This window comes from Aspergillus wentii (assembly GCF_001890725.1).
Source record: "Aspergillus wentii DTO 134E9 unplaced genomic scaffold ASPWEscaffold_4, whole genome shotgun sequence".
NCBI lineage: Eukaryota > Fungi > Ascomycota > Eurotiomycetes > Eurotiales > Aspergillaceae > Aspergillus > Aspergillus wentii.
In genome coordinates, this window is record NW_024467835.1 from 3,972,220 (window position 1) to 3,995,333 (window position 23,114).

The following is a 23,114-nucleotide window of genomic DNA, read 5'->3' on the forward strand; positions in this document are numbered from 1 at the left end:
AGTCTTCATAGATCTCTAAATATCACAACCATCGACAACATAGGAATGATAAGTTCATCTAACGCCTGTAGAACATTAAATATGTCCTATTGTACTGGTTGTGTTCCCTAAATCTATCAGAAATCCAGCGTCCGTGTCTAACATTATTCTCTGGAATGATCAAAGATATCCCATCGAACCTACTATCGAGCAGTACATCCACCATCCACTGGGAGGCAAACACCAGTAACCCAATTGGCATCATCGCTGGCCAAGACAACAGCCATTCTGGCAATATCATCTGAATACCCTGGTCCGTTGAAGGGATGACGGCGATTCAGATCGTCCAAGGGAGTCATGCGGGTTGCAGTCTCTTTAAATATGGCATTTGAGTATTTTTATTGCATGTTAGCTCTGACGAAGTAATTAAGAGTCAGTGAGATTGGACGTATAGCCTGGACAGATGGCATTGACGTGGACTTTGTACGGGGCGTAATCCGGTGCGACTTGCTTTGTCAAACTACTGACGGCACCCTTAGATGCACAGCAGGATGTTAGGTAAGTATATACGGTCAGGCAAAGATCAAGTCATCAGTGAGATCAAACTTGCGGTTGTCCAACCCAGCAATAATACCCATGATCGAAGACATGTTGATAATCCAGCCACGGTCTCCAGAACGATGCGCCGGCTGTTCTAACATCTTAGCAGTGGCATATTTGTAGCCTAAGAATACAGACTTGACACTTACCCGCATGGTTATATCACACAGACTCGTCCGTCGGGTGGCACACTGCCGGGGTGCGAGGTTCAAGCCCAACTCCCGCATTGTTCACAAGACTGTTCAATAGTATGAGTACAGACAGTTTACCAAGGTATGGGATTTCTACAGATCTAGACATCCAAACTCTCTTCCTACTTCCTGAACGAGATTTCCCATCTGCCTTGCCTCACCAACATCGGACTGAGCGAAGATAGCCTTTCCCCAGACTTTGTGATAAGCTCATGGGTAGTCTCTGCTTCTGACTCAACGATTGATCGTGCAGCTGGGCTTAAGTCAGCACACACAACCTTGGATCATTCATTTGCGTAGCGTAGACAAATGGTCCTGCCAATGCCCGAAGAGGAGCCCGTGACAATTACCACTTTATCTTGGAAACGAAGGCTTGCCATGGTGAGAGGGACAATTTCTGCGAATAGTTCTAATGGAAGGTAATTGGAATTGATAATTGGAGTCTATATGAGGGTAGATGGTCTTATAGGTTATACTCTAATTCATACATCGGCAAAAATGCCTCGCTTGGAGCCATGACGTATGGAAACTGTTTATGGAAGGCGAGCCGGGCATCGTATCACCTGACCTCCCTCTAGATCGTTGAAGAGCCATTACTTTATATTTTGGTGCAATTGAGCCGATGCTCCACTGTATATCTAAAATATCGCATTGGCTAAGTCTTCAAGTTTTACCTGAATTGGAGTCTAGAATGCCCACTACTACATCTGAGTCACACGCTGTTGGGGTGTTTATAAATCGTATCGTGTCCACCACCGGACCTCAGAAATTGTAGCTTCTTCAATATATCCATTCAATTCCAAAAATCAAAACCATCATGCCTCCTATCGTCCATCTCATCCGTCATGGTGAAGGTGAACATAATATCAATGTACATACCGCCCTTCACAAATAAGCAGTCTTCTAACAATCTCCAGAATTCGCATCATATCCGCGACCCTTTCTTGACAGAAAACGGCAAGGCACAGTGTCAGAGCCTCAGGGAGTCTTTCCCATTCCACAACGACATCTCGGCTGTACTTGCCTCTCCCTTGAAGCGCACCATCCAGACAGCCGCATACGTGTTCGCACCTACACTTGAAGAGCGCCAACTACCTCTCGTCCTAGTTCCAAACGCGCAGGAAATTAGCCACCTCACATGCGACTTGGGTGATGACCAAAACATCATCAAAGGAAAAGCTCCCGAAATAGTTTCCCAAGCAGCACCGAAGTACGACACGGCGAATATCGACTCGAGTTTAGTGGGTGTGGACTGGAACTCTAAGGTGAGAAGTCTCGGTTGACTACCGTGTCATAGAACTGGGTGCTGACCCACGCAGCAAGGAATATACGCCCCAAGATTGAATTCTGTTCGCAGGCGCGCAGCCGAACTGCGATGCTGGATATGGAATCGCCCTGAAAAGCATATCGCCCTTGTGTCCCATGGGGGGTTTATGCACTACCTCACTGAGGACTGGACGGGATATGTAAAGGGTCGCGGTATGTATGCCACTATCATCCAAATAGGACTTGGACTTGACGCTTGCGTAGGCACTGGCTACAGAAATTGCGAATACCGAACATTTGAATTCACCGAGGATTCTAATGAGGAACCACATCTACGCGAGGTTGGAAACATGGCCAGCAAAGTCAATCGGCCACCGTACCTTGACGCTCATGTAATTCATGAGTTGGATGAGGTGGAAGGTGCAGAGGAATAGGGATTCATTTCTAATACATGGCGCATGTTCTGCAGTCACGTTTTACGCATTCTGCATTCTAATAGAAAATAGATATACTTATGGAACATTGCATTGATAATTGAAGATTATGAATATGTCCATATTAGCTGGTAGTCCAACATATTGGAAGACACATCACGTTGAATCACCACCTACATCTTTCCATTTTGTAAAGGTAGGCATGGAAGAGATTGTGGGGCTGCAGGCACTTGCTATACATCCGTCAGATCACTAGCACCTGTCTAGAACTGCTTCACCTATAGTGATAGTTGGTAGATTCAAGCAAAAGACTTGGGGCTTTATATTTATACAAGATACAGCAATCATGTTGATTCTAACACGGTCCTCTTAGGTATGATAGTGTTGTGTTACAATGCCAGGGCAAGTCCTAAGCCCAGATTCATCGGATATAACTCCATAATGTATTTCTTATTTTCATGTACGGTATATTAAATTCCCTCATACACGGGCCACGCATACCCCAATAACAGGGGTCGGTCTCGAGATCAAACTCGAGTTTGGCTTGTTGGAGTGATGTACGGTGCACCACTCCAAGGTAACTTCTTCAGGGCAATCGGCCACAATCACGTTGGAGTTACAGAAAATGCAGATCAACTAGACATCATTAAGGTTATTGCCGGCTCAGAATCCTTTGGAGGCAGCCATAGCAAGCCATGTGACTGAGGGGCAGTAAATCTCTTCAGTATGGAGTGGGCACCTCCGACAGGGATGCCGATGGGAATTAAGGTGCCTATATAAGAGCATGACTCAGGATCTCCATGATTCGCTTTACCTTCCTTCTTCAATTTCGATAATCTGGGGTTGGATACAGAAGGCAGGTTTAGATGCTGTTTATCCCTTGCTGCACAAAGGCTGGATGCTGCATGATGAGATAATATTGTATTTGAATCGTCATTCCAGGCTCCCTTATAAAGGGCAGAGATGAGGCCAGCTTCATGGCCTAGTAGCTGGTATTGCATCTCAACATGTCCATTGACACGGATATTTTCATCATTAGGCTTTGTTCGATCTGCATACCTTGAAATTGGATTTGAGTCATGGCTGGATCCGTAGCAGTGATTGGATATTTCAGCAATTGGACAGACCCACTAATCAATTGGGAAGCTTCACCGACCTGCCTTAAGTGCGGTGATTAGTCTTGTGTCAGTTCATAGAACTTGATACTCATCATACTAACATCACGTGGTGGGCCGATAGCTCAGCGGTAGAGCGTAAGATTGCAAATCTTAACGTCGCGAGTTCGATCCTCGCTCGGCCCTCGTTTCTTTTTTGTTTTTCGTTTTGCTGCGGAATGCGGGCTGAGTGGAGTCGCAGTTGTTATTTCTGGTGGGAGAGCTTTGTTGGAGAGGAAATTCGGACATTGGGTTGTTTTTCATGGAGAAGGAAATAAGCCACTCAGCAATCGTGATCAATAATTTTTTTTTCTTTTTTTTTTTTTTTCATCTTTGAATACCTTATTATCTTTCTGGTCATAATTATCAATTTGGTCCCACTCCAAATGCACATAATAGGACTGGCTGAAATTGGAGAAATTGTTGATGTGAACAGCAAAATATATAACGGAGTCCTGGACCAGCATAGACACACCAGCTAACCAAAATCAATATTTGCTACAAATTCAGAGAGTAAGTCTGCCTTTATTCATCAACTAACAAAAATAGCATACACCATGTCAACCAAACAAATCCCCACCTCCCAATACGACGACATCACCGCCGCCGAGAGCAAATACGTTGATGGCCTCCAAACCGGCAGCTCCGAAACCGTCTCCGAAGCCTTCCACAAAGATGCAATCATGTATGGTCTCCTCAATGGCAATCTCCTCGGTGGCCCGATCAAAAACCTCTACGATTACATCGACCAACACGGTTCTGCACCTCATGTTAAGACGCGTTTGAATGTGATCGGCATCACAGGTAGTACGGCTATGGTCAAGGTGGATATGGAAAAGGATGGGTCAGGCAGGGACTATACAGATTTCTTGACGTTGATCAAGCTGGATGGGAAGTGGGAGGTTATAGCGAAGGTGTTTCATGTTTATGAGTGATTACACTATGCTATAACTCCTAGCTGTCCTTCCAATATATCTGCAATAGTTGAAAGACTCTGTCCGACGATACTCACAATTGGAAATACATGAACACCTCTAAATGTCTCAGCCCATAGTCTAACCGTCGTAGCTGCCATACGCTGAATACAAAAAGAATCATGCTCATTCCTCTCAAGAGATCCCGCCCGGTCAGTCTCTCTGATAAGACTGATGATCATACCTAGGAGCTTTCTCTCGTCTTCGCGGAGTGAGTCTAGCCCAGCGGGGGACGACTGGATAGTATCTGATATTGACCCTAGCCATCGACTAAGAAGAAATGCACATTCGAGAGTACATAATGGATGCGGTATACTCCCATTCATGGTCTGCGTTGAGGCCACGAACGGGATCCCCACTCGAATGGGAATACTCAAAGCGTGGATACATTGCAGGACGGCGCGGTCGACGTGGGAAGACCGGGTGAATATGGCGCTATTCTGCGTGAATGCAGCTGAAATATCCTGTGGATTCAAGGAGCTCAGATTACGAGATGGGCCCAGGTTGGCGTTCAATCGTAGATAGGCGAGACGCAATAGTGCGGCGGAGTTGAATCCCAATGGGCCCTTGGGAGAGGAGGGATCGAGAGATGACTCGAATGTTGCTTCCCATGATCGTTGCCATGCTTGGAGAGCTATTTCAAGGACTTTGACCTTGTCGGACTGTAGATCTGGACCGTCAGAAATTTGTCGTTCAAAGAATATCCTTTGAATAAGAGCATTAATGAGAGCATAGTTTCCCAGAGATGACAGAGGCTCCGCTGTATACACATCTTTCCCTTGTAGGATCTTATTCAGAGTTGGATAGAACTGCTGTTCTGTATGTCCGTATTTATTTCGCATATGCCTCCATTCTGTTTCCGTCGTAGTCACCCATTCTACATTGCAATGGGGAAGACATAACCCGATCTCCCGATTCATAATCAACGGAGGAATATCAAAAGCAATACTTTGAATATTCAGAAGGATATAGGCGAAGAACATTGTCCGCCGTCGTTCCTCACGCCGCACCCAGTCTTTCCATTCGGCGTCGGTTTCAATTTCGTCGTAAACTCCTAGTCCTCCCTGTCGAGTGAGAACTGCCAGTTGACCTCCTAGTGGTAGGCTGTCTTGTGACAGTGGTTCGCCTGATCCTGTTGCCATATCCACGAGAATGAGGAGAGCTTGCATTGTTTGGATCTCAGCGGGGGAGAGTGGCTGTTTTGGACTATCTGAACGTGGGCTGATATTCCTATTCATCAGATTGTGTGCTGCAACTCCGCTGCGCTGCTGAAGTAGATGCAGAACGATAGCCTTGGAGGTAAAGTAGAGCTCGTATCCTTTCGTGTGTTCAAAACGGTACAATGCTCCCATAGCAGCCATGGAAAGGAGAAGTTCCGGAGCAACTGTATCTATTCGGAATGTTGGGGGATGAAGAAATGGAAAGTGTTCATGAAAACCTCTGAAGTAGCCTTCGATATATCGGGATATTGTATGGCGAGAGGGAATAGTAAATGTCATCGGAAGAATCCCCGCATGCATGCGAATGGCATTACATATTATTTCATAAGTAGAAGGGGATATATTCCACGGAATAACGAAGGCTGAATCACTTCTATCTGGTCGAGATTTATCTGAGTTTAGTTCATTCAGAGGGAGTCTGGACGTGTTCGAAGATAATGAATCTGGTTCCAAGGGGGGTAATCGACATGACAAGGGGAAGAAGTCGGGAGGTGGTCTGACAGTGGAAGTTTGTTGTGGTGTTTCAGAAAAGCTCGATAATGTGGGAGTTGAGTCATTTCTGAACAGATCTGTTTGCCATAGGTCGGATAGAGAATGATCAGTATCAAACAGGGTAGATGGAAGAAAGCCGTTGACGTCGGCGCTGTTGTTCCATAAAAAGTCGAATTCAGATGTCGAGCTTTCGAATCCCATCAGAGGGTCTGATGAATTGAAATCTTGCCGTTCAGCAGTGCTAGCTGAAGGCATAGAGATGTCGTTTGTGTTTTCATTCAGGTCTTTTTCATTCTCTGGAATGCTTGGCGATTCATCAACTTTCCTTTCTTTCTCCCCAGATTTTGGATGGGAGAGTCTGGTATGCCGTGATAAAAGATCCCTAAAGTATTAGATATTAAATTGACAATTAGAAGAGATAATACATACTGCCTAGAGAATTTCTGTCCACAATGACACGAAAAAGGCTTTTCCTGCGTATCTGCCAAAGTCAGCTCGTATTCTACCCCGGTGGAAAGACATACGGATTCGCTCGTGTCGCTGCAGATGTTCGAGTCGTTTGAACTGCATATTGCAGAATCTGCATGGCGATATGTGTGCTTTAGGCCTTCCTCGTGCCATTCTGCTATATAAATACTGATATACTATTGAATGTTGAAGGTGAAGAGGAGGAGAGAAAGTTGGATTTGTCAGGGGCGCTAAGCCGTTTTGAGCGTGTGTGCATAACTCGATTTAACATTACGTCATTAGTCGTTATATTATCTTCATGAATGATGAATATAATTATTTCTTACCTAGCAGATCATCTAAAAATAATCCCATTTCCATCAAGTCATTCTGGATGGGCGCAAGGCTGAGAGGGGCACCGATGATGTAAGACGCCAAGCACGAATACGAGCTGCACAGCTTTCTCCCACGATAATTTAATCCTCTCCATCTCTCCTTATCAATCGTACTTCCATCGAGTATGTAGATTTCGTCAGATACACAATGCCAGGCGTACCCTCGAGTCGGGGCTGCGAAGCCTGTCGCAAGCAGAAGAAAAAGGTTGGATTTTTCTACCGTGCGAAAAACCTCACTGACAGGACAGTGTGATCAACTCAAACCGGCTTGTTCGAGATGCGCGAGACTGAAAATTCCATGTGTAGGAGCTGGACAGCAGCGATTTAAATTCAAGGACCAGGCTGTTGCTTTGAGATCGAATGGCACGACGAAGAGTCCAAGGTCGATTTCGCCTGTGGAAGTACTCCTGCGATCTCCCAGCAATGAGATGACAGTGCTATCGAGTGCGTTTGTCTCTGCTTTGGAGATTACAGATACCCGATATGACCTCAGCTGCTATGGAGGATTCATCAAAAACATCCCAAGACGGCTCGGGACAAATGAAGTTTTGGATGCAGCAGTTGCCGCCATGACGCCTGCTTTCTCGGCCATTTGTTCGCGCCAGCAATCCGTCGAAGCTTTTACCAAGTATGGACAAGCATTAAATGCTCTCCGAGTCGGTCTGAATAATCCCGTAACCGCAACATCGTTGGATACGCTGTGTGCCATTTACTTGATTATGATATGCCAGGTCAGAGGTATCCATTGACACGAATAAACCGCCATTAACAAATTCAGGCCTGGATAGGAGCATCAGATGACAACCAGTTTACCTCCCATGGCGAAGGCATGGAGCATGTTCTAAAAGCAATTACTGAGAATAACTGGCATGACAGTATAGACGAAGAAATGCTTATCACTCTATGCATGCCCGTGGTATGACAGCCCTCCCAAATGGCCAACGTTTCTAACGGCAATAGATAATCGAAGCTATATTCAATCCCAGAATCAAACTCGGGTCCTGGTTTCATAAACTCACAGCGACCTTCATACCAAAAAGGCCTCTTGTGAGCAACGATGGGACGCCATTCCAATGTCTTAGATTGCACAACATCGGCAAACTTCCCCTGTTCGTTCGGGATCCTGAAGCGCATTTCTTCGATATACAAGATTTCTACCGGCAATTGAAAAAGGAATATCCAATTTTACGAGAGCATACGAAAAAGGCGAAATTACAAGCCTCTTCTACTGCAACACGAAAGCCAACTATGCTTGACATAAAGATCCTATCTCGCTTCCAAGCTGCGTGTGGAATCACACTTTCGTTGGCTGTAATCCTCAACCGAATACTAGCTGCCTTCGACCCAGATGACGTGTCCCTTGATGAATATTCGGTGCTCTTTTGCGATGATATCATGCTTCTAGCCAAAGATGCAGGTCGGCATCGACCTCTCGGAGCAGGGTATATGGTACTGTGTCTTATGGCTGCATGGTCAGCTACCAGCGACAAATCCAGGCTGAGTGAGATTGAGGAAATTCTCATAGACTATCAAAATGATTTTTCATCAACAAGGTGGAGAGAGGGATGTATGTTTTTCAAGTATACGTATGAAAGTCTGCGTGTGAGGCTGTTGACGCAGGCGTTGTCATCTGTGGGCATGGAACAGATACATGAAGTAGATATTATATAGATCGAACATATGTTATTATGGGAATTCAGCCTCACCGCCACCATCCAGTAGTAGCGTAACAATCTCACCATGCCCCCTTTATGATAGCCCAGTCTAGTGCTGTCAAACCTTCATGATCCTTCTTGTTAATATCAAAAGGACTGCTTCTGTCCAACAACATCTCAACCATCTCGACTCTTCCACATTCAGCTGCATGCGATAGCAGTGTTCGTCTCTTATTATCGAGCATGTACTGGCGATAGTCTATCTGTGACAGAAGCATTTTGATAATGTCCGTATGTCCTTGCCTTGCCGCGTGTGACCATGCTGTGAAGCCTTGCTCGTCAACTGAGTGTAGGTCAGTTCTACCCCAACTGAACAGCAGCCAGACCACCTAGACATCGCCCATTACTGCGGCATATAGAAGAGGCGACCGCTTTTCATTGCAAAGTATATTGGGGTACGCCCAACTGGCTAGTAGCAACCATGTCATTCTCGCATCACCACTCCCTGCCGCGAGTGAAAGCAACGTTCTTCCATCGGTATTCTTTGCGTTCAGGTTTCCACTTGAACTGGCAATGTGCGATGCTACGCCGTCGACATCGCTGTCCTGTACCACAATCTGTAGCATACTTTCCAGTTCCTTTTGAGTCGGCAATCTGTCTATGGTTTTGTCCATAGAAGTCTTTCCAAACGGAGCGAAGAGCCTGACAGGTTGATTTTGGCATAGCATGGCATTGGATATAGTTACATCCCTTTCTTCGCGTCTATTTCTGGTATTTCCGGTGGTTGTAGGGCTTCTCGTAATTGCCAGATACCGGTTCCGAATACAAATCTTCGTCACTGGAAGCGTTGGGGGAATAACGTCGCCGGGTTCAAGCAGTACTAACTTGTCACACCATACCCTCTCAAACACCCTCATCGAAAGCAGTGTGTCTCTCAGATAGATTGCAATAATCTCATTTTTCTTGTCGCCTTAGGAGCAAAATATAAGTGCCACTCCTAGTCCCCCATGTCCTATGGGCATGAAAGGCAGTTCCAAGTGCATTCCCTTGCCATCTAAGACCCAGGAGGGATTGACAGTATCATTAGGATTGTAGTCCAGGTCAAAGTCTGAAGAGTCTTTGAAGGCGTCTGGAGAGATGGCAAGCAGCCCACCATGGTTCTCGTCACTCGACCTCCAGGCGAAAAGGGTGAAATCCTCATAGACCTTCATAATTTCCTCTTGAAGTCTGGCGAAAGCCATTTTCCCTTCTCCATAAAGCATGGGCATGTTTATGCCAAATATACCTAATAAGGAATATGCACGATCCTCCAGTCTCGATGTTTGCCGTGTTGCAGCCCATGCCATTCTTTGGGCGACCGGAACGCGATCAAGATCGCCAGTTCCTGTGAGAATATCGACAGGAATTCTAGTCCGGTCAGATATTTTCGCCTGTAAGCTCTCTTTAGTTCCCAGCACTTTCCAGTTTCGATCGAGAAAGATCACTTTCAATGGGGCAATCAGTTCCTGAAGAGTCCATCCTCTGGTAAACCATCTGCTGTTAGAGAAGTCGCCCATGGATGATACATCGGCAAGACAAACATAGCAGACCTCTGCTTCCTCATACCACCGATACATGGAGTTGATCGATTCGGACAGCTCTGCACTGCTCGTCTTGTCGATGCAACATGTATCAATCCACACATAGTCAAAGCTATCATTCTTAGCGATGGAACATGCCCCCCGTATTTTGGAGTAACCTTTCCTTTTCCTCCTGTCACTTCTTCCTGTAAATCGGTACGTTCTAAATATGTCGTATTCTTCCCTTCTCTTTGCATTGGTTTCTTCCAGATCCCGCAGCGTGACTTCATCATCTCCCCACGTGTGCGACAGGATGGCGTAGGGTGGAATATTGGCATCGTAGAATTCCCGGACCTCGAAGCGGTCTGCTTCGACCCCATTTGCTTTGATAAGACGCATATTATCAGACTGACAAATGGATTTTTGATGTCATTTGGAGAATTATGAAGCAGAAATTTGCTTGTGGGGGGGTGCATGAGGGGTTAGGCGCCAGCACAGCCTCGTCTGCATCTCAGAGGCGAACCTAATCTTCACAGTATACATCACGATGGGAAAATATATGCCATTCCCCAATCGGCATCCTTATCCGATAGAAAAAGGTTAAAAGTAAATTTCTAGAATACTATCAAGCTTAATTCTTTGAGATGTACCCGACCATAAACCAATTTGTATGGAGGCCCCGATTGGCTATTGCGGACCGTGCCCCACTCAGTGGCTTTGCAAACGGGCCCATTATTATCGCATTATGGATATTAAAGAACCCTGAAGATAGTCGCCTCAGTAGTTCTAAACCTTGTCTACCTTGTGGGATATTGTGGCATCACTTCATTTCTTGATATATCCGAATTTGTGGACCAAGCATATATAGCCCTCCGATAGTTGCATAGGTAGCAATGACAAGACAAGAACACTTCAAACCATCCAAACAAATCCCTTTCATCAATCTATCTATAAGCGCATCATAATGCCCAGCCCCTAGTCCGTAGTCTTGGGTGACGCCACATCCAGACAGACAGAATCGTGTCGCAGCTTGACAATTCGATCAGCACCAAACCATACAAGCCTCCTGCTTATCCGTCGAGAAGGATATCCTATAGATGCACTCCCTCTATACTCTATCACAACATCGAAATTCGCAAAACCAAACGTCGTCCGCTACAAGGGCATCCACTACCCCTCCTATACAATTGGAACGGCTGAGATCCACAAACTTTCATACACATACGATTTATAACTAAGCAATGAACCAGTAAGGATGCACAAGAGTCATTATTCCGGTGATTGTACGGTCAAGAGCTCACCTATGGGAATGCTGAAATGGAAGGCCAACAATTCACGGGACACTCATCGGAACTTGTCAATGATTCTGGGTGGCCGATTGCAAGACTGGATTTAGGTGTGTCTTTTGGGAGCAGTGGCAAGGATTTGGAGATTTTACGTTCTTTGCAATGGCTATCTGATGGAGCTGGTTGTTTTCTCTACTGCTGTGTTGAGGACAGTCAATAATCTGGCATCAACGGACTTTTGGAAATTGGGAATTCATAAGGCGACCTCTTTTAGTAGTCTGTTTCTCATGGATGATGTGATGAATTGCAATATATTGAAAGTCATTATGTCTATCTGAAACCTATTATACCCATTAATTACCAATTTGAACCATATTTATTCCCTCTTAAGCCTGATTCTTAAGAACAGCCACTTCCTCTGTTCTCTGCACACCATCAACGCTTCCAGTAGCAACCACCTTTCTCTTTCCTGTGCTATCTTCAATCCACTTGAGCGGACCACGCGGGAGCTTGCCCTCTGCTGCATTTGTCCAATCCAGAGCTTGACAGACACCAGCATCAAGATCTGGAAGCATGCCGTTCTTGAATGGAAAGTCACCGCCAAACTTGGTGGGGATGTTCTTGCGGTCAATGTACTTTTCCAATCCGGGGTAGACATCAGATGGCCTCAAAATGACAATCTTTTCTGCTGTTGCTGGGTCGACGAGTTTCTTGACAATGTTCCAGATCATTGAAAAGTAGGAGGGAACGTTACAGACCTGACCTTTGTTAGTATCATTTCTACAGACATGTCGCTGGATAGTGCTCACGAAGATATGGTCGATTGTTTCAGGATAGCAAGTAGCAAGAATCCAGCTAATATCCTGCGCAAAATCACGCACATCCCAGCCCTGCTTCAAAGATACCGTCGTTCCATCCACGAGATAGGTTGACTTGGTAACTGGCAATCCACTGTCCGGTCTGTCTTGAGCAGCCGAGCAAAGCGGGAAGATAAACCGCGTCAATGTGTCAAAGTGGATAGAAGCTCTCTGCTTCATGTCGGTAGTCGTGCCGTGTTTGGCGACTGGGCTGTCGCGGGTTTTCCGCCAGTGAGCCATTGTAGTCGGGTTGAGATGTCCTGCGTCGAGGATCATGATAGGGTAGCCGTTCTTGTCGCGACGGCCTGTCCAGTGAGGGTACTTTATTGATTAGTTACTGTAATGGATTGAAAGGGAATAGACCTACCATGCTCCGGGTATCTTCATAATCCTCGACGCAGATCAGGTCAAACAAGCGGAGGACATTTTTCTCCGAGTGGAATGCTGCTGCATCTTTGAATTGCTTCAGAGCATCTGAAGGGCTCATCTTGCGTGCTTGAAGGAATCTCAGGAGGGCAATGTCATCATTAATTCCATCGCTGACATCGTCCTTGCTTAAACCTTGGGGCTTTTTCAAAAGGCCTTGTTCGGCACATAGCTGGCGAAAAGTAGAGAATGCAGATGCCTCACTCTCATTCAGTCCTTTGATTGAAATCACCTGACACTGTTCTATTCCAACAGAACCCATATTGAATATTGCGGTGTTTAATATGCGGGGAAAAGAGAGTGGATAGAGATGTCAAGAGATGAATACAATCGAATGGGTTGAAGAACAATAATCAAGGTAGGTGTCTGTTTGAATAAATAGGCTGTCCAGTTTGCCTATTGTTCAGATACAGTCAGAAAGGCGGATAAGCAGATTAATCCAACAAGCAATTTATCTGGATGAAACGAGCTTCTCGATCGGTGGGAACAATGGATCATGGATGAGGGATCATCTCTTGGCATCCATAAGCGACTTGAGAAAAAGCAAATATGAGAAAGCACAGATAGACTAGCCCGATGGGGATGTATATTCAGAGCTGAATATACATCGTTGGAGAATCATGAGGACGTGCTTACCATTTAACTTGATGCAGTTAGATGATTTGATGATGGGATGTGATGGAGTTTGCATATCTGTGTTGACTTGTCAGATCGGGTGTTGAGCAACATGTATTTGCCGACAGAATTTTGTCAGACAGTGTCTGACTAGCAATGTAGTGTATCCAAGTGTTTTCAGCTCTATGATCTTATTTATAACCGTCTTGAACAACTGGTACTCGATTTCATTTCGATGGGATAGCCAGAGCTGCCACGAACTGGTGGATCTTGTGGAGAAACACGAGTTCACCGCGGTAAAGCTTAATCCCACGTAACCACGGTTGATTCTGGATCCAGCCAATCACCCGACTTGCAGTCTGGGGTATTTCCAAAGAATAGTCGATTGCTGGAAGTTCCCCGTACCGAGTTGGCAAGGTTGGCAGTCTGGAGTGTACGCGAAAGCTAGTAATCGACCTCATGCGACATTAAGGTGGCAAGAAAAGAACAGGTTGAAATGTTGATTCATATATTCGAGGAATGGTATCATTTAATTATACTCGGATAACTTATGTGCTATTCATCGACATGTTGAAATACCAGAGCAGATACTTCTATAATTAGCACCAAGGCCATTAAGTCTAATTGGCCAACCCCACCTTGCATGATGCAATGACAACCCATCCCATCTTACGAACAACTCTCAACATTGCTGTCTATATCAATATATTCTATACTCGCATACTATTGAGCATCATGACAACCCATACCGATAATAGCCTCACTATCCGAATCCTAACCCACAACATCCGCACCAGCCTCACCTTATCCCTCGACCCCAAAAAGCGCTGGGGAATTCGAAAACAATACATCATCAACCAACTACACTTTGAAACAATCCATATCCCTGAAGCCATAATCTGTCTGCAAGAGGCTCGCCATGGCCAGCTCCAAGATATACTCAACGGCTTAAACAGCCGATCTCCAACTGTGTCATGGAAGTCCGTCGGCTGCGGTCGCGATGGTGGCGAGTGGGGTGAATATTCACCAATCATATACCGATCGAGTATATGGGATGTTGAGTGGTCTGCGACGAAATGGCTATCGGATACTCCCGACAAACCGTCGTATAGTTGGGGAAGTTGGTATAGGAGGATTGTTACTTCTGGTGTGCTTCGACATAAAGAAACGAATAGACGGATCCTGGCGATGAATACGCATCTTGATGATAGTAGCGTTGAGTCACGATTTAAAGGTGCTCATTTGATCTTGAAATGGGTCGACGAGTGGTTGAAAGAGTCCAAAGGGGAAATCGCTGGCCTTTTTCTCGCCGGAGATTTTAATACCGAATCTCAAGACCAGAGTGATGCATATGGTGTATTGACAGCCCCGAATGCTTTGTCGGATTCGAAGGCTCATGTTGACGAGAGTCACCAATATGGGAATAAGAATTCCTGGACTGATTTCAATGATGACCCGAATGAAGATGCGCTCTATGATTATATTCTGGTTGGTCCTGTTACAGATGAATGGACACCATGGAATGTTGAAACATATGCCATTCTGCCCAACAAGTTCGATGATGGTGTTTTTAGTTCTGATCATAGGCCGGTTGTTGTCGACGTGGGATTGTCGTCTTATGATTGTGATGGGAAGACATACTATGTGACATAGCAAGACTTTATGATTATAGGGAGAAATGGAGACTTGTTTTAGTAGTGTACATGATGCAGACAGATAGAATTTCCATGCACATACCGACAACACAGGATGCATAATCTCATCTAGAATCAAAAGGCCACAACCGATCAGCCTTTTCCACCGTCAACTCATCGCCTTGAGCCTCGGCCTCTCTTGCAGTTTCCATCCATTCATGATAGGCAGTCTTATGCGCATCCTTTGCAGCATCCCAAAATTCGTTCGGAACCCATCCATCAGAATCCGTATTAAGTGAGTTTTTGAGCCACAACTTTAGTCGCTGGACTGTCTCAAAATCCTCATAGTACTGTGCATGTTTGGTGATCTCTTCTTCACCAGGTGAGTAAGGACAAGACTCCTCCATTCCGAGCTCTGACAACCGAGCCGAGAGTTCCATCAGCTCTTGGCGAAGAGCAGTAGCGCTATCTCTCCATGTTGTATGGCAATAATGAAATGGTCGGAACAAAGTAGGATCAAGCAGCTTAGCAGGGCCCATTTTAGGGATGAGACCTTTCATGATCACATCATAGGTTTGATGACAGATTTTCGCATCATTTAGCTTTTGCTTCTCGGCTGAATCAGTCAGCTCGTCGACTTCATCTAGGAGACTCTCATCAGGAGTGAGGCGAAGTCAGGCGTCTCATTCGTGTAGATGAAGGCAGGTTCAATACTAGTTGACTGCCAGTCAATAATCCCAGTGATGATTGTTGGGTCATTGGGATTGACATAGATATTGCGCTTGTGTAGATCAGGATGGATCAAAGTGGGAGAGGCAGCATTTTGGATTCGACTGTCCTTGATCAAGTGTTCCAAAACCTTCTGGCTTGTGTGAAGAAGATTGATATGCTCTTGAACCGACCCTTGATATGGAAGTTGCTGCTTGACCATATGCCTTTGCGGAATTCGTGAATGGCCTGTTCTGATCAAACCAGAGGCATAAGTTGCAAGATCAACCCCCAGCTATATTAGTATCACGGATCATATAGATTCAAGGTAACAACTTACAGGGGCCACAATCAGGACTTGGCCCACCATAAAGATCCAACTCCCTTGGGCTGCAATTCCAAAAAATAGGACTGCAGTTGGGACCCACGCATAAACCTTCCTGATTCAGAGGGATCGTCTTCGAAGAGTCGATGGCAGCATCGGAAAAATAGATGCTTCCAAATGCGGGAAAATCAAGAGCTGCCATTTCTTTTATCCGTAAAGATACATGTTTCGTACACAGCATATGCTGGTGACTGGACATGGAGGGCCATACTTGATGTAGTTGGACGCCCTCGACTTGTTCTTGGATGATGTATTCCGAGCCCACGGGGTTTGACGGGTCGTCACTCCACGCCAGTATCTTTGGAATCGGAATTGATGTTTTCCTTCTCACTGCTAGTCGTCAATAACCACGACACAAAATGCGGGGGAATAAAACTGACGATATTCGATCGTCGCCACCTCGGCATTGGAACTTAGCCGTGGCGGACCTGCGATCTTCGTCGGAAGTTTTGCCACCACGCGATCTGCTGAATCGAAAGTGAAAATAAAGACCCGGTTGAACCCGCCTTCTTTCTTGTCGCAGTTGATAATTTTTTTCGCATTTGGGTGTAGTTTTATCACGGTGTTGCAGAGCTCAGTAAAATCGAACTGGATGAAGCGAGAGTTGCGCTGCAGATCATCCTGATTCAGCCATCGCCCACTGGTGTATGAAAGAGGATCGCAGGCTACTAAGTCAGCAATAGGTATCAATAGACAAACACGGACGTACGGATAGTAAAAGATGGGACATTTGCGCCCATTATCAGACTGCGCTGATTCGACGCGAAAGAGCTCCTTATGCAGCCAGCTAATGTTGCGACACCCAAAGGGGCCGATCGTCCGCTTGAATGGAGCCAATCATGGTTTATCGTGACTTTCAGGGGATTGAGATATGGTCGTAGCCTTGATTGATGCATGATGGATGGATGTTGGTGCATCCATCTTGACACGTTGGGAAAGAGCTCGACTCTTGGCGGGATCGACAATCAACAACAGTAGAAGAAAAAAGAAAGGATCTTAACTCTAACCAGCAACTATCAGCCTCTTTCCTCAACTATTGATTGCGCATATTCCGCCCAAAACTGCTTCATCCGAGGTTCACCTTCTCTCCAACTCAATATAATGCACTTTCTCCGCAATAATGGAGCCCTGTGGATCTGGATTCCCCCGCAAACCACCCTGTTTTGGAGCGACTCCGTCATCACTATTGAAGATCACCTCCAATCTCATCCAACCCAGTTGTTCAACCATTGGAGACGATAGGAGGCGATGGACGATATAGCCTATTATCCAGCCAATCAGCGTGTCCAATTTTGTCAAGCTGGATGGCTGATCTGCGGCTTCATTTTTTGGGCCGCGTTCCACGCCGCGTGTGCTCGAAACAAGCATTGAGGTATAAAGCAAGATCCCCTTCTTTTATCTCTGATCAAACAACTCTGCCATTTCTCAATCATCCTCATGAAGAACCAACACGATACCATGTCTTCCGGCGATATGAGCGACCGCTCCGATACCATTCACAACGAAGGAATCAAACGAATCCAGACAGCAGACAGTGTCTTCCTTCCTATTTCCCGTGATGTATTTGAGAAGCTTTATCTCAGTCCCAAGCATCCATCGACATCAGGAGAGCTGCGCAAGAAGGTCGGCAATCCCACGCCGATCGCGTTGATGGGTTTCTTGCTGGCTTCGATGCCAAATGCGTGTCTGATGATGGGCTGGAGAGGAGCTGGTGGCCATGGAGGGGCTGTAATGTAAGTTCTTCAACTATGTTACTATACTGAAGCTAATGGTATAGACCGGATTATATCTTCTTTGGTGGCGTCGTCCAGCTTCTCGGTGCGATTGGAGAATGGCTCATTGGGAATACTTTTTCCTGTGCTATTTTCTTTACTTATGGTGAGGTCTCAATCATACACTGCATGTTCAATTGCTCATTGTGTAGGGACATTCTGGATTGTCCAAGGAACAAACCTCATGCCCTTCTTCGCCACTGGACTCCAATACTCTGCATCTGGGAATAATCTCGAAGGCCAGACGGACCCTGGATACAGTGCCACATTAGGTTCGTCTCCACGTCCATATCGCCATGGATATACTAACAAATAAGGCTACTACTATGTCACCCTCGCCATCGTAACCTTCATTTACATGATCTGCTCAATCCGCACCAATATCTGCCTTTTCTCCGCCCTCTTCCTCCTCGTTATCGCGTTTTCACTATTCGCCGGTTCGGAATTCACACTTGCGCTTGGAAAGGAGGCTTTGGCACATAAATTGCAGATTGTACGTCCCATACTCCCATTTTTATGGATATTTGCTAATGTATCAGGCTGGTGGTGCTTTTAATTTCGCCCTGTGTATGCCTGTTTGGCATATCTTCATGGTGCAGATGTTGGATGCCGTCGACTTTCCTATTTCACTCCCTGTCGGGGATTTGAGTACTGTTATTCCTGGGAAGAGTCAAAAGGCGAAGGCTAGACAGAGTGAGGAATAAACATCTACGAATACTTGAGTATAATGAAACGAGAATCTGCACAACATTTATATGGACTTTCGTGGCCTGTGTGTTCCAGAAGGCCATCGGTCTTCTTCAAGTAAAGGTGCTATGGATTGAGTGTTAAGAACCATGGAAATTCTCTTTTCAGTATTTTTGTGGATATCATATCCACTAAACTATGCCCTCAGATTGAGTTTGTTTCTTTCATTGAAATCCTCAAAGTATCGTCTTACTGACAGGTATTACTACTGGCAGCTGTCCGTAAGGTTTCTTTCACCCAGCGACAAGATTATTTCTAAAGACATCACTCTCAAGATTGTAGATGAGAAGTTTGACATGTTGGATGCAACACTTCATCTGCAAAACAAATAATTTATCGCCATTGAGCATGTTGACCCGTAGTATTCTTTCGGCCGAATCTTTGTGGAGAAGAATGCCGGTAGTTCATTGCATGTGATGAATCATTTACTACCATATCTGACATCTGCAGCATCAGATCGGATCAAACTCACACTCTGGAGCAGGAACCATATACGACCGGGCGATATGTGGTATAGCCTGATGTATCTATTTGAGGGAATTCTGTCGGAAATGCATGCTGACACACTATGCGTAATCCATACTCAAAGGATCAGAACATCTCAGCCAACCACAGCTAGGGAGGGTGACGGCGCAATGTTATGGATCAGGTAGGTTGTTCCAGCGAAATGCTCTTCGTCGTAGGGATTTAACCGGTCGCCGAGAGGATTAGACCTGCCTAATTTGGATAAACGAAGATTGTCATTGGGGTCGGGCACGATATTCTTGACAAGCGATCAACTCCGTGGAAGGGAAGATAGATTGGTTCATGGCTCATCTATTGAGTTAATGAGTAGAGAAATTAGTATTGCTTAGGGTCGCCTTCAAGTCATACCAGGGCATACACACATACCACTATATAAAGCTGCCTTGCTGATAGATTGGAAATTATGAACAGATGAGGGAGTGCATATTGTTGAGTCCTCAACCGCAGTCAAGATGTGACATGCATACCGTGTCACTGCAAGGGCTCCCAGTATTTGGTTCTGTGATACATCGTGTTACCTGCCCCTTTTCGACAGCTTAGATTGGGGCTAAAAGGAGTGCTCGCAGGACTCAGGGGTTGACCCGGAGACTCAGACTACAAGGTGTTCAGCTATAAACCGGCACATCCTCAGTCACCTTTGCAAGTGCACGTCTATCTATTATTCCCATGTAGGACAGCATAGCTATCACATCACTCTGCATATTATCATGAACTCTGAGCTCAGACCGTGACAGCCAGCAGTGACCACCTCTTAAGCATCCAGTGGACCTCCTTTAATATGCACCGCCAGCCCCTATTTGACAGCTCCTAATCTCTGAGGAACCCCTTGCCTCGATCAAGATAATCTCGATTGCTGCTGCTAGCCTCGGAGTGAGGCGTCGTCGATTGATAAAATTAGCCTTTTATCCAGATTTAATCCCAGCGTCAATTCCGGCCGGCCAATCGCAGCCCGCGCGGTGTCGGTGTCTCACCGGATAATGACCGGGGCGCGCCCAGTGGGTCCTCCCCAGCCAATCCGACCACAGATTGCCTCCCGCGCCCTCAGCCCAGCCTTCCGATCCACGGTTCAGGTGAGGGGAACAGCGCCTCGTCCAATGACGCATTTTGCTTGGCCCAGCGTCAACCGTGGTCAACCGTTGCTTCCCCTGTCAGCGTCCGAGCGTGTCGGTTTTTCCACTTCCCACCACTGACTTTTCCCCAAACGCCGCAAAAAAATATTGTCGTCACTGCTCGTCCTTATCGATCCCTCTCGACGCTGTCTTCCGTCCGCCTCAGGACTTCCCGATCGAGAAGCTGCCAGATGTCGACCTCCAGCTCCTCCAGTCCAGGGCATTGGATCACCGGCAGCTACACCGGCAACAGTGATGGCGTCCGCATCACTCTCGCGACCTTTGTCGCTGTCGCGTGGTACAACGTGATCGAGCTCGTGATTCTGATCTTTCTGACCTTCAAGCGATACCAGGGTCCCTACTTCTGGAGCATGCTCATCTCCGCCCTCGGGGTGCTGCCGTACTCGGTCGGCTATCTCATGAAGTTCTTCGACCTCACCAGTGCGACCTGGCTGCCCATCACCCTGCTGACCGTGGGCTGGTGGTCCATGGTCACGGGACAGTCGTTTGTGCTGTATTCCCGCCTCCATCTGGTGCTTCGAAATCTGCAAATCCTCCGTATTGTGCGTGGGATGATCATCATGAATGTCTTTCTGCTGCACGTTCCGACCACCGTGCTCACCTATGCCGCCAACTTCTCCAACTCGCACACCTCGGTCTCAGGATACGACATTATGGAAAAGGTACAGTTGACGGGCTTCTGCGTCCAGGAAGTTATCATCTCCTGTCTGTACATGTGGGAGACCAACCGGATGCTGCAGACCAACCCTGACCGCGTCAACCGAAAGACCATCATGCAGCTGTTCGCCGTCAACCTGGTCTGTATCCTCATGGATATCGCCCTGATGATCATCGAATTCATGAACTTTTACATCTACCAAACCACCCTCAAAGCAACCATCTACAGTATCAAACTGAAGCTCGAAATCGCCGTCCTAGGAAAACTGGTCAACATCGCCCATCAGCATGTCTGGAGAACGGCTTTTAACGTCGCCGGTGGAGAATATCCATCGTTCGTCGATGCCACTCGTGTTGTCTCGGATTTCAACCATGCGCGTCCAGCGTCGGATAGTCAAGCTTCCAAGTTTCGAGCTGCAAGTCTTGAAGACGCCGAAACGCCTGTTCGCTGATTTGTTTTATTCTTACCTTCGTTTTTAGCACTCACAGTACTTTACTTGAGTCGAGGACATCCCTCCTTATTCCTTCGACTCCTATAGTCCGATGGGTAGGATGTCTACCATGGGCACTCTATCAGATCTTCAACCGGTCAGCCTCACGCCGAGTCCATCCCGCCCAGGATTCAATAACCCCGCATTTCATACATGCTGAAGATCTGGAGGCTCAAACCGGACTCAACAGGACCCCTATGACGTCATATTCGGAGGAAGCCATATCCACATTGGCACAGACCAATCATATATATACACACCACTTGCATAAACGGCATATGATACCCACAGCATTTGCATTTTTGGTTAATGAATGAATGAATGACTACTCTGCATATCACACAATACTACATACAATTTAATACACATAAACGAAATCCTCGTTCTTCAAATCCGTCGTATCGGCGAAGCCCTTGTCGTTTGCTCTCTCTGGAGCGGGTGTAACGTCTTCCACTTCGACTGCCTTGCCTGTTTGCATCTCGTCTTTTGCCAGCATTGATTCGTCTACGATTTGGGCTGATTTTCCAAGTGATTCTCGCTTTTTGGCGTGTTTCTTGTTGAGTATGATCAGGTACATATTCGTGATCCTGCCTTGTTAGCTTGGAAATACCTGTGTGAGGACGTACATACGCTGCGAAAGCCCCAGTCAATCCGAAAAGAATCAAATTCGAAATCAATCCAGGTCTATAAAGTGGTGCTTGCGAGGTTGAATATAGTTGTGGACCGATGACCTGGCTGATTAGCTTGTCTTATACCTAGTAAGTCAGAGTTGGCATACATTTCCAGTACACATCCCAATCAGCACAACGGCCGATGTACATTTTCTCTTCGTGTCGCCTGCTGTATTCTGTGCTTCCCAGGCGTAGACTAGTGGTGTTATCGCCGCGAGACAAGATATCTATCTTGTTAGATATGTCTTTCCTTATTCGTGGAAGAACATACCAGATAGTACCCAAAAAGAAGAACGCCCTTATTCTCCCTCGGAACAACAATCATAAGCAATGTTCCGACTGCTGCTATAACAGCAAACAGCACAATCACCAGTCCCTTCCGCCGGAAGTGAGTAGCCAGCCACCCGCCTCCAATGATCGAGATAACCTGGATAACACCAAAGGGAATGTTAAACAGGATAGTTTCAAAAGCATTATACCCAAAAGATTTAATTATAAGATTCCCGAACGTGCTGATTCCCCCACTCGGAATTCTAAATTCATCAGCATTAGACATCAAGAATCCAGGGCACGACATACGATATGGAGACAATCAGAAAAAACCAACACCACGTCTTCCCGTCATACGCCGTCTCCCGCACATGATCCCATCTCCATTCCCTCGATATAATCCCCATTTGGTTCGCGCGGAGACGTTCAACGGCGATGAATTTTTCGTGTTCGTTGAGACATTTTGCTTCCATGGGGGAGTCGGGCATGAAGAGGAGGACGAGGAAGGAGTAGGCTACTGTCAGCAGACCGCAGAAGAGGAATATTATCTGCTTCGATTAGGTCTGGATATATG

At 46.2% G+C, this 23,114-nt stretch overlaps 12 protein-coding genes and 1 non-coding gene across 13 annotated transcripts; 7 read left to right on the plus strand and 6 right to left on the minus strand.

Annotated features, from left to right (window-relative positions):
* Positions 1–182: 182 nt before the first annotated feature.
* ASPWEDRAFT_52015 (SDR family NAD(P)-dependent oxidoreductase) lies at positions 183–1,150 on the minus strand (the record flags this gene model as incomplete). Its single annotated transcript, XM_040837689.1, has 6 exons — positions 183–350; positions 454–502; positions 586–716; positions 748–817; positions 868–967; positions 1,078–1,150. The coding sequence occupies 6 exons, from the start codon at positions 1,148–1,150 to the stop codon at positions 183–185; spliced, it is 591 nt and encodes a 196-aa protein (XP_040689868.1).
* A 437-nt stretch (positions 1,151–1,587) lies between these two features.
* ASPWEDRAFT_134914 (histidine phosphatase family protein) lies at positions 1,588–2,505 on the plus strand (the record flags this gene model as incomplete). The annotated part of the gene is made up of 4 exons (XM_040829330.1): positions 1,588–1,641; positions 1,688–2,035; positions 2,090–2,249; positions 2,301–2,505. The coding sequence occupies 4 exons, from the start codon at positions 1,588–1,590 to the stop codon at positions 2,468–2,470; spliced, it is 732 nt and encodes a 243-aa protein (XP_040689869.1). The 3' UTR covers positions 2,471–2,505.
* A 1,194-nt stretch (positions 2,506–3,699) lies between these two features.
* ASPWEDRAFT_t129 lies at positions 3,700–3,771 on the plus strand. The gene has a single exon. It is a non-coding gene; the product is annotated as a tRNA-Cys (tRNA).
* Positions 3,772–4,181: 410 nt separating this feature from the next.
* ASPWEDRAFT_172980 (uncharacterized protein) lies at positions 4,182–4,559 on the plus strand (the record flags this gene model as incomplete). Its single annotated transcript, XM_040831007.1, has 1 exon — positions 4,182–4,559. One exon carries the CDS (start codon positions 4,182–4,184, stop codon positions 4,557–4,559), a length of 378 nt encoding a protein of 125 aa, XP_040689870.1.
* On the minus strand, positions 4,186–6,929 carry ASPWEDRAFT_60227 (uncharacterized protein). Its single transcript, XM_040838506.1, has 2 exons — positions 6,835–6,929; positions 4,186–6,195 (listed from the first exon to the last, which is right to left on the minus strand). Exons 1-2 carry the CDS (start codon positions 6,878–6,880, stop codon positions 4,565–4,567), a joined length of 1,677 nt encoding a protein of 558 aa, XP_040689871.1. The 5' UTR covers positions 6,881–6,929; the 3' UTR covers positions 4,186–4,564.
* A 370-nt stretch (positions 6,930–7,299) lies between these two features.
* ASPWEDRAFT_41408 (Zn(II)2Cys6 transcription factor domain-containing protein) lies at positions 7,300–9,015 on the plus strand (the record flags this gene model as incomplete). The annotated part of the gene is made up of 4 exons (XM_040835550.1): positions 7,300–7,357; positions 7,401–7,883; positions 7,931–8,068; positions 8,113–9,015. Coding segments are annotated over 4 exons (1,390 nt in total), but the record flags the coding sequence as incomplete, so codon positions are not given.
* Positions 9,016–9,778: 763 nt separating this feature from the next.
* On the minus strand, positions 9,779–10,765 carry ASPWEDRAFT_110442 (uncharacterized protein; the record flags this gene model as incomplete). The annotated part of the gene is made up of 1 exon (XM_040828173.1): positions 9,779–10,765. The coding sequence occupies one exon, from the start codon at positions 10,763–10,765 to the stop codon at positions 9,779–9,781; it is 987 nt and encodes a 328-aa protein (XP_040689873.1).
* Positions 10,766–11,932: 1,167 nt separating this feature from the next.
* Positions 11,933–13,382, minus strand: ASPWEDRAFT_41410 (SEC14 family lipid-binding protein). Its single transcript, XM_040835551.1, has 3 exons — positions 12,877–13,382; positions 12,462–12,830; positions 11,933–12,410 (listed from the first exon to the last, which is right to left on the minus strand). The coding sequence occupies exons 1-3, from the start codon at positions 13,195–13,197 to the stop codon at positions 12,039–12,041; spliced, it is 1,062 nt and encodes a 353-aa protein (XP_040689874.1). The 5' UTR covers positions 13,198–13,382; the 3' UTR covers positions 11,933–12,038.
* An 881-nt stretch (positions 13,383–14,263) lies between these two features.
* ASPWEDRAFT_41412 (endonuclease/exonuclease/phosphatase family protein) lies at positions 14,264–15,533 on the plus strand. Its single transcript, XM_040835552.1, has one exon. The coding sequence runs from the start codon at positions 14,286–14,288 to the stop codon at positions 15,201–15,203; it is 918 nt and encodes a 305-aa protein (XP_040689875.1). The 5' UTR covers positions 14,264–14,285; the 3' UTR covers positions 15,204–15,533.
* On the minus strand, positions 15,310–17,017 carry ASPWEDRAFT_172986 (uncharacterized protein; the record flags this gene model as incomplete). Its single annotated transcript, XM_040831008.1, has 5 exons — positions 15,310–15,827; positions 15,899–16,141; positions 16,233–16,607; positions 16,658–16,942; positions 16,987–17,017. 5 exons carry the CDS (start codon positions 17,015–17,017, stop codon positions 15,310–15,312), a joined length of 1,452 nt encoding a protein of 483 aa, XP_040689876.1.
* Positions 17,018–17,750: 733 nt separating this feature from the next.
* On the plus strand, positions 17,751–18,753 carry ASPWEDRAFT_156679 (putative plasma membrane ammonium transporter (Ato3); the record flags this gene model as incomplete). Its single annotated transcript, XM_040829711.1, has 5 exons — positions 17,751–18,010; positions 18,055–18,155; positions 18,202–18,321; positions 18,367–18,542; positions 18,589–18,753. The coding sequence occupies 5 exons, from the start codon at positions 17,751–17,753 to the stop codon at positions 18,751–18,753; spliced, it is 822 nt and encodes a 273-aa protein (XP_040689877.1).
* A 1,868-nt stretch (positions 18,754–20,621) lies between these two features.
* On the plus strand, positions 20,622–21,560 carry ASPWEDRAFT_110054 (uncharacterized protein; the record flags this gene model as incomplete). Its single annotated transcript, XM_040828143.1, has 1 exon — positions 20,622–21,560. The coding sequence occupies one exon, from the start codon at positions 20,622–20,624 to the stop codon at positions 21,558–21,560; it is 939 nt and encodes a 312-aa protein (XP_040689878.1).
* Positions 21,561–22,446: 886 nt separating this feature from the next.
* On the minus strand, positions 22,447–23,060 carry ASPWEDRAFT_41414 (uncharacterized protein). The gene is made up of 2 exons (XM_040835553.1): positions 22,542–23,060; positions 22,447–22,497 (listed from the first exon to the last, which is right to left on the minus strand). Exon 1 carries the CDS (start codon positions 23,026–23,028, stop codon positions 22,819–22,821), a length of 210 nt encoding a protein of 69 aa, XP_040689879.1. The 5' UTR covers positions 23,029–23,060; the 3' UTR covers positions 22,447–22,497; positions 22,542–22,818.
* Positions 23,061–23,114: the final 54 nt, after the last annotated feature.

Coding starts and splice junctions, on each gene's coding strand:
- ASPWEDRAFT_60227 (XM_040838506.1), bottom strand. CDS start 6,880: ATGCAGTTCAAACGACTCGAACATCTGCAGCGACACGAGCGAATCC. Junction 6,196..6,834: donor GCAGCGACACGAGCGAATCC/GTATGTCTTTCC, acceptor AATCTCGACCAG/ATAGAAGTGATTCAGCCTTC.
- ASPWEDRAFT_41410 (XM_040835551.1), bottom strand. CDS start 13,197: ATGGGTTCTGTTGGAATAGAACAGTGTCAGGTGATTTCAATCAAAGGA. Junction 12,831..12,876: donor ATGAAGATACCCGGAGCATG/GTAGGTCTATTC, acceptor TAATCAATAAAG/TACCCTCACTGGACAGGCCG. Junction 12,411..12,461: donor AAACAATCGACCATATCTTC/GTGAGCACTATC, acceptor AACAAAGGTCAG/GTCTGTAACGTTCCCTCCTA.
- ASPWEDRAFT_41412 (XM_040835552.1), top strand. CDS start 14,286: ATGACAACCCATACCGATAATAGCCTCACTATCCGAATCCTAACCCAC.
- ASPWEDRAFT_41414 (XM_040835553.1), bottom strand. CDS start 23,028: ATGCCCGACTCCCCCATGGAAGCAAAATGTCTCAACGAACACGAAAAA.